This window comes from Peromyscus maniculatus, chromosome 3, assembly GCF_049852395.1.
Source record: "Peromyscus maniculatus bairdii isolate BWxNUB_F1_BW_parent chromosome 3, HU_Pman_BW_mat_3.1, whole genome shotgun sequence".
NCBI classification, from domain to species: domain Eukaryota; kingdom Metazoa; phylum Chordata; class Mammalia; order Rodentia; family Cricetidae; genus Peromyscus; species Peromyscus maniculatus.
The window spans coordinates 141,449,795-141,457,723 of NC_134854.1; the positions used below are offsets into that span (position 1 = coordinate 141,449,795).

The 7,929-nt window shown below is 51.9% G+C and overlaps 1 protein-coding gene across 44 annotated transcripts in view; it reads right to left on the bottom strand.

Moving 5' to 3' along the window:
* Positions 1-7,929, bottom strand: part of Cacna1c (calcium voltage-gated channel subunit alpha1 C) — a 658,960-nt gene that overhangs the window by 549,432 nt on the left and 101,599 nt on the right. Inside the window, exon 1 of one of the 44 annotated variants that reach the window (XM_076567736.1) lies at positions 7,243-7,635. The exons of the other annotated variants lie outside the window; for them this stretch is intronic. Within the exon in view, the coding sequence (XP_076423851.1) occupies positions 7,243-7,291 (49 nt within the window). The 5' untranslated portion in view covers positions 7,292-7,635. Of the gene's footprint in view, positions 1-7,242; positions 7,636-7,929 lie in introns of those variants that run through there. 44 annotated transcript variants of the gene reach the window in all.

Here is a 7,929-nt window from a genome sequence, read left to right on the forward strand (position 1 = left end):
GCCAACAAGTCACAGAAACTATGCAGCAGAACGAACTTCCCCTCTTTGTAAGTCGGTTATTGCAGATACTTTGTAACTGCGAGCTGACTGACAATGGAGAAGTAATAGAACAAACTTTATTTGTTCTATTTTTAACCACCAGCAGATACAGTTTTCAACTTCCTGGGAATGTCGTGAATACCCACCTCATTATAAAGATGAACTATACTAAGCTCAAGCATGCCACGCACCGAGAATTATACCTGGAACACACTGAGTGTTCATTAACTATTAGGTAATGCTCCTGACCCTTTCTAAAATATAAAAGGCTGGATATGCTTCAGTACAGACATTTCTCCCCATTACATAAGAATCAAAACATGGATGGCTCTACAGATCCTGGGACCAGAGGCTGACAGTGCAAGGTGCAAAGTAGATGCATACTTTTTGATGATGAGATTGTTTTTATTTTAGGAAATTAAAAAGTTAATCCTGCAACTGAAAATGGGATACTTGAGCCCTTCTCTATTTGGTAAGTGCCTTAAAGCATCAAATGAAGCGACTGCCTTTCTTTATCTACAAACAACCAGAACTTTTGCCATTTAAAAAAAAAAAAAAACGAAATTGATCTGCTTTCCAAAAGCAAGGTGTATTGTCGAAGCAAAGTTTTCCTTTCCAGGCCGTCTGTCTTTCTGTACAGGGCAGTGATGAAGCCGTCTGGGAAACCCGACATTGGAAAGAAAGCACAGCAACAAGTAGCATCCACTCCGCTTTTATCTATACATAGCCCGCGCATCAGAAGACTGACCCATTTGACTTCGGACTTGAAACTGAAGGCAGGGAACCATGCGCTGTATCCCTGGGAAGGTGGACAGCACTGCAGCCGGCCCTATAAGGAAACCCCACCCCCACCCCAGGCCTGCCTCTCACGGTGGAATAGCAGTACCAATGGAGCCTTGGTCCTAGGATCTTACCGACCAAGGGTGACTAGCAGCGTCAAGAAGAGCTCTCAAAGTCAAAACGCGAGACCCATCTTAACTAGGTTTTCTCTTCTTCCTTCACTATTGAGGTACTAAGTAAGTCACCCTAACTCAGCCTCTTGCTTGTTCTTGCATTTTCATCTCTAAAATTCCGGAGTGTCTCAGTCCCCCAGAAACACTTAGGAAATGCTGTCAACATTGTTTCAGTGTGTTGTTTTCTCAAATTCTGATACTCCGTACCTCTCCAACCCAAGCAGCTTGGTGCATATGGGAAACGAAAAAAGCTTGAAGACGCATCTACTAGGAAGGGGGAGCAAAATCCTGAATTCTGTGTTTCTGTGGACACATATGGACTTTCACTCTGCAGTTTAAGAAATTATTTTTAAACCTTTCCAATGATAGATACCTCCCACCCCCCTCAACTCTGTTTCTAAAAATCTAATGCCTCGGGCATTAATTTAAGTCAGTACCTAAGTGGAGGCAGGAGATCCAGGAAGAGGGAGAGGTAGAGAGGTTCATTGCACGACCCTACACAGCAGCATCAGGTGCGTCCCTGCCCTCAGAAGGTCAGGGAAGGAGGGGAATAGAGCCTAGGACAGTTTCTAGTCACATCCAGCCCAAATGACCCATTTGGAGCCTCTATTTTCTCAAGTGAAAATGGGAATTTTTCCTAAGGTTCCTTTACTCATCAAATACTTTGAGCCTAGAAAGTAAACTCTGGAGACATCATACTTATTCCATGCTTGATGTGCCCTTCTAAGAGCATGAATACAGAAATTCTACCTCCTGCCCCTGTGTGTGTACACGTACGCATGTACGCACGCACGCACACACGCAAATGCACACATAGCCACACAGCATAAGACCATCTAGCAATTAATGTAGCATGGAGATTTTTTCTGGGACTTTGGAAGGATAAAGACAGAGGGGCCAAGTTCTTGCCCATCAATCCCTGCTTTCTTTATCCTCTGCCCAAAGCCAACATAACCATTGCTTTGGTTCCCTGGGGAAGAAAGGGTCTATTTTCAACCCTCACTGGACTCTTGGCTGCCGAGGTTCAGACTTGTTCCTTAAGGAACCCTTAACTCCCTTCTTCAGCTGAGTCGAGGAATCCACAAGAAGCAAGTGTCTCCCCTGTGACCTCCCTGTGACCTCCCCTAAACACCCCACAGACAGCTCAGTCACCAGGGCCACTTGTCCATTTCTGTCATATTTTGGGACCTTGACTTTCTAAAGGACCAGTCTTTTCATAACGGCACCCTCTGTGAGGTGACCCTGGCCCCCCAGTCACCCCACTGGGATCCCTCTCCCACATAAAACACATTGAGAACATAAGCCAAGCCCTGGAACGTCCCCAGAGCCCCATATTCAGCAGAAAAATGGGGACAACCCAGAGTCCGTTCTACTTCACTTGTTGCCATGACAAGCGACTACCTCCGAGAGTTTCCAAGCTGTGGAAGCAGCTCTGGTCCGCTGAGGTCTCCTGACATGCATCTGCATGTGATCAGCAAAGCAGGGGCAAACTGCAGCCAACTGTCTATCAAACGCACAGGCTTCAGCTCCACAGACCTCTGTGTCCACCCTCTGGCTCTGTCTGCAAGAGGCCTAGCTGCAGCTTAAGCACAGGGCTTTGAAATGGCACTAAAACCATCTCATTTTCCCTCAGGGGGATTCTGTCACTGTCCTGTCACTCCTTATTTTATTCATTACCTAACCTTGAGGAAGAGTAAACAAGTGTTTACTAAATTATTTCAATGCTGATAGCCATGACTCCAAATGTCATTTCATTAGCAGAATGTTTAGCATGTTGCTAAGTATTTAGCGCCTGGTATTTCGCTATACAATTCCCCGTGCCTTTTTTTCAAAAAATTCAAGTTATGCTGTCCTCTACAGTGCCCAACATTGACTTAAGCAACAGAGAAGACAGAATCTAAAATCAGACTAAACTGATTGTTTTGCTAATCAGTCTTGTTGCTAATGTCTTCAGGCCATGTTTCTCCAGCAGGCCACGGGCTTTCTTTAGTGGGTACTGAAGTAAACTCATCTTCATTTTTCAGGAGATGGCAAGAAAGAGCTGGTACGGCTGCCTGCTGGCCAGGAACCCCTGCATCCCCCAGGGCTGGAACACCAGGCAGGCCCAGTTACTGTAAAAGGAAGAGAGTACCACCAGCCACTCTCATGCCCTCTGAGCCAGGCTCCTCAGGCCTCACAGAATCTGCCAGAACAACTCAAAAACCAGGGGCAGTAGAACTAGAGACAGGAACGTCAAGAGATGGAAAACAACACTGAATGGACCTCAGGAACTTCCTACCTAGGTCTCCAGCTCCTTCCTGCCACCAACCTAGAGGAGATGGCTGAGGCAGAAATCATCTGTGAAATGTGCCCACCGCTGTCTTAGTTCTCCCCCTAACAAAGTTAAGAAAATGCTGTGGAGCCTCTGATGAAAACAGGTCAGCATCCCCAAGTTCCCAACTTCAGGTTGCCTCTGGCTTGTCTAGCTTGGGGACCTTGGGCCCACTAGTTTTAAAACTATCGCTTTCAAATCATGAAGGAAATCAGCATGTGGCCAGCTGCCCATCCAAAGGCTCCCTCAAGGCTCTGTGGGACGTTGTCCATATCCAGGGTAAACAGGAGTCTGAGGTAAGAAAGTGCAATGTAGCCAAGCAATCCAAAGGGGAAGCTCCATGGAAGGCTCCGGGGGCCTCCTTCATTCTGCCAGGCCTCAGGTGAATAGTGCCATGGAGACACATGCTGGTCTTTAAGGTACTCTGCACCAGGCCATGAGGGAATGGGTTCTCCATCTTCCCAATGTCTTTCCTCAGTTCCATGGCCCTGGAGACCATGGCCTGACTCCTAAGCCCTGCAGCGCCACCTACTGGGGGAGGCAGAAGTCAGCTCTACTGTTAGTCCTGAAGAGTCTGTTCCTGCAAGTCAATTATAGTCAATTGTGCATCCAAGCCCTTGCTATGAGCTCCCACTTACACTATAAAGTAGAAGACAAAGATCAGCAAGGCTTCAAAAACCTCTATTTGGTATCCCCTTGGGTTCCTTTAGTATATCCTATTCACGGAAGAGCCCACCCAAAGCAGTCTTGGGTAGAAGAGGCAATTTAATGAAACCTAAATCTTTTCCAAGACTCTAAGAGATAGTGGGGGGGGGGGGAAGGAGGGGCGCCCCAGTGGCTCACCACTATGTTGACAAAGCACTGTTATCCTGCAGCATCTGCTCTCCCAGAATGAGTCTCTACTTAATAGGAGATTTAAATTCACACACACACATCATTTTAGGAGACTGTATTTACCTAACACCCAGCGTGAGGTGCATGAAGTCCTATGTAATCTGTTAACCATCATTACATGTATTCTATGGAAATAAGTAATCATTGATTCTCTTACACTGTTAGTATGTTGAAAAGCACCCCAACCATTCCCAGGAACAGCATTTGGAACTCAAAAAAAGCCCCCTTTCTCCAGCTTCCTCCATGTAACTTGCAGAGAAAGAGAAATTGATGTCAAGCCTTCTTCTAACCGTCACAAGCTGAGGGGCAAGTCGTGCAGCTCTCAGACCATTTGAAAAGAGTGAACTGCGGTCGTTATATCATTACGTTATTTTAAATAATTACTACTCTCTCGTATGGCTAGGTCGTGTAAAAGAGAAGCACAGTGCGTTTCCCCTCCCCTCTGCCTTGTCTCCAGCAGATAGGGGACATTCTGATGTTTTTGTGCTCAATGGTTGACTATTAAGAAATTTCCTTGCTAGCTGGAGCCTACACTGGGTAATCAGTCCCGAAAAGTGGAAGGCTGGAATGCGACCAGAGCTGATAGGGCACCAGAAGTGAGGCACAGCTTGGGGATCCAACCTCCAGCCTGAAGCCTGAGGGCAGGGCCCTTCCCTTCCTCGGCTTCCAGGTTATTTCAAGGTGCTGGCCTCTGACCTCCACAGTCGGAGCCACACACACACACACACACACACACACACACACACACACACACACTCCCCTGTGCACACACACCACTGAAAAGCTTCAGGAAGGAGGCACATTCAGTCCTTCCAAGCCAGTCGGCAGAGAAGAATACAGCCACCTGGCAACTTCTCTGCTTCTGCACTCTGATTGGTCACCGCCGCTGTTCTGAGGTCATCGCTTGGCTCCTCTTCTCCCTGCCTTCTGAAACTCTGGCCCCCAACTCTGTTTCCTCACCCATGAGTTACTAAGCCAGCCACTTCTTTCTTGTAAATATTCACACTCCTCCAGGCCTGTCCTTCCCACCTCTACCACCTTCCCCAGCCCTCCTCGAAGGCCCAGCCAATCAGCGAAAAGCAGGTGGGAGGCCTGGGGGGACAAGGACCCTGGTGCTCTTTTACCTAAGCACCGCATCTGGGGATGGAGGCGAAAGTGCTCCTGTGAATTATGTAACCACTGCAGCTCTGAGGGAGAGTACCATCCAGGTTGCTATAGTGTTTGCGGGCTTCCTGCTGGAAAGGTAGAGTTCCCGGCCATGGCTCCCTCCACTTCCCCTCCACCCTTCTCCAGAACCTGTAGGGTTGGTGCTGCCCTGGCGTATTTAATGCCCGCTCCCTGCAAGGGGCCTGAGAGGCCAAGTGGCCAAAGAAAAGAATCAGAGTAAGGAAGTAAGCTAAGAAGGGGGTCATCCTACACTACCAGGCGCCCCTGCAAACTATGGGCATACCTGTTTTCCAAAGACGCCTTGCCCTCGGTAGTCACAGCTAGGACAACACTACCGAGTTCTCTGCCAAGTTGCTTAGACTGAGGACATGGACAGAACCTGAGAGATCTAGCCCACCCCCACTCTTCAAAAATATCACCCTTTCTTTTATGTCTCGTTCTGTCCTCCTCCTAATCCATCCAGAACTCCATCAGCTAGGAAAGGGATTCCAGGGCAGATGAAGGAGGAGAGGGTAGGTACTTCAGAGACAGGGGTTGCCCTTAGGGCATGAAAGACCAGTATCCATGACCCTTGACAAGTCTTCTTAAGGAGGCCCAAATCCCAACACTGCCACCCAAGATGGGAAGCAGAAAGAGCGGGGCCCCACATCAGCTTCTGGATGGAGGAAGACCAGACAGTAAAGCAGCTAGCTCCCCAGCAGCCCTAATCCGCAAAGGCAATGGCCCTGTCCCCAGTTAGTGAGGATAGGGGAAAGGAGGAAGGGGCTGCGGGCCTGGGACTCCTTCTACAAGGCTGGGCTCTGGAGTCACTGGGAAGTGGTGCCCTGGCAAGGCAAGGGAAGACACAATGTGGAAGAGTGATGGTAGCTGCTGAAGGCAACAAGAGAAAGGGGCCGGTAAAAGAGGCAGAGAGAGCCTGGAGAAAGGGCGTCCTGAGACTACAAGACACTTCAGCTTGATCACCTTAATCACTGAGCAATGTCAGAAAATAACTTGTCGATAGGGACTGAGGAGGAGAGGGAGAAAGTTTCCAGGAAGTGGGGAGTTACCTGAAAGCCTTTCCCCATCAGAGGGGGAGCTGGAGACACTTGATGCCCAGCATGGAGATGCTTAGAGAAACACTAAGTATGGAGCCTCGGGAGCTAGTCACACCCTTTCATGATTCTCTGAAAACATGAAAAAAGCAAAGCCCACACACATCCCTGGGCTGCTAGCCGCTTCCATCCTCAGGTGCGAGTCCACACGGGAGTGTCAACAAGAACACACCTGGCGTGGGCTCGCTCGGGGTCAACGGCAGTGGAGAGGTGGGCGGTGTTGAGAAGCCGAGGAGCCGAGATGGAGAGCGAGGAGGCGCGCTGAGACGCACAGCTGCAGCCCCCGCCCCCGCCCCCACCCGCGACCTGGAGCGCACTGCCCGAGGAAGTGGCTCCGGGAAGAGTGGACGCGGGGCAGCCTGGGGGCCACCGGCGCGGGACTGGTCTCCTCGGGATGCGCGCGCGCGCGCGCGGGCGCGTCCCCCGCCGCGCCCCGCTCGAGCCAGGGACCCCCGAAGCAGCCGCTCCCCAGCTTGCCGTGGCCCCGGCCGACCGGCCGGGCAGCTTTCGAGGCAAAGGCGAGAAATGCAGGCAGCGCCGACACTTGGGGAACTTTCCCCCTCGCCCGGGATTTCATGGGAACCACATGCTCCGAAGAAGCCCGGCCGCGGAGGGGGAGGGGCGGGAATTTTCCGCTCCGGCTCGCACGGCGGCTCCTCGGCCGGCTCCCGCGGGCTCCCGCGCACGGCGTTGGCGCCCCTCGCGCACGCGGCGCGGGCCGCTCCACAGGGGCCCGCCGTGGGCAGCCCGGGCGAGCCGGGTGCGGCGCTGGGGTCTCGCTTACCTTGGTGGTTTTCCTCTGGAACGTACATCCTCGTGTTTTCATTGACCATTGGCCAACAACTGCTTGGAAAGGAGAAGCCACAAAGAGGAAGAAATGCAGCAACAGCCGCGAGCGGGTCTGGATGAATCCCTCCTCCGAGGCCGGCGGCTTTCGCGCAAACCGAGGAAGCCGTGGATCCGCAGTGTTTCTTGCTCCCTTCGGGTGATTACCTGATCCCCATTATTGCACCAAACACCAAAAACTGCTGCTTTCCACTACCGCCTCCTTTCGTGAGATTGTAATGCATCCTCAGTACATCCGGGCCCCTTCCAAGAATTTAGCACCGCACCTCTGGCGGCTACACCATTTGAAAAAAAATAATAATAAATGGAGAGGCAGAGCGAGAAGAGGCGCAAAGGCGAGGCGAGGGAGAGCGGCGGGCCCGCGGCGCTGGGTGGACCCCGAGCCGCCAGGGGGCCGAGGCGTCTCCGGCCCGCCCAGGGCGATCGCCCAGAGGCCCCGACCCGCGTTCTTCGGCGACGGCAGCCGCGAACACCTGAGGGCGAGCCCGCGGGAAGCGCCGCCGCCGCTCCGGGCCGCGCCGCGCCGAGCGCCGTTCTGGCAGGGAGCTGTTTCTGCAGAGGCAGCGAGAGGGAGACACCGGGCGCGAGAGCGCGGCGCGGCCTCCCTCCTCCCTCCAGCCCCGCC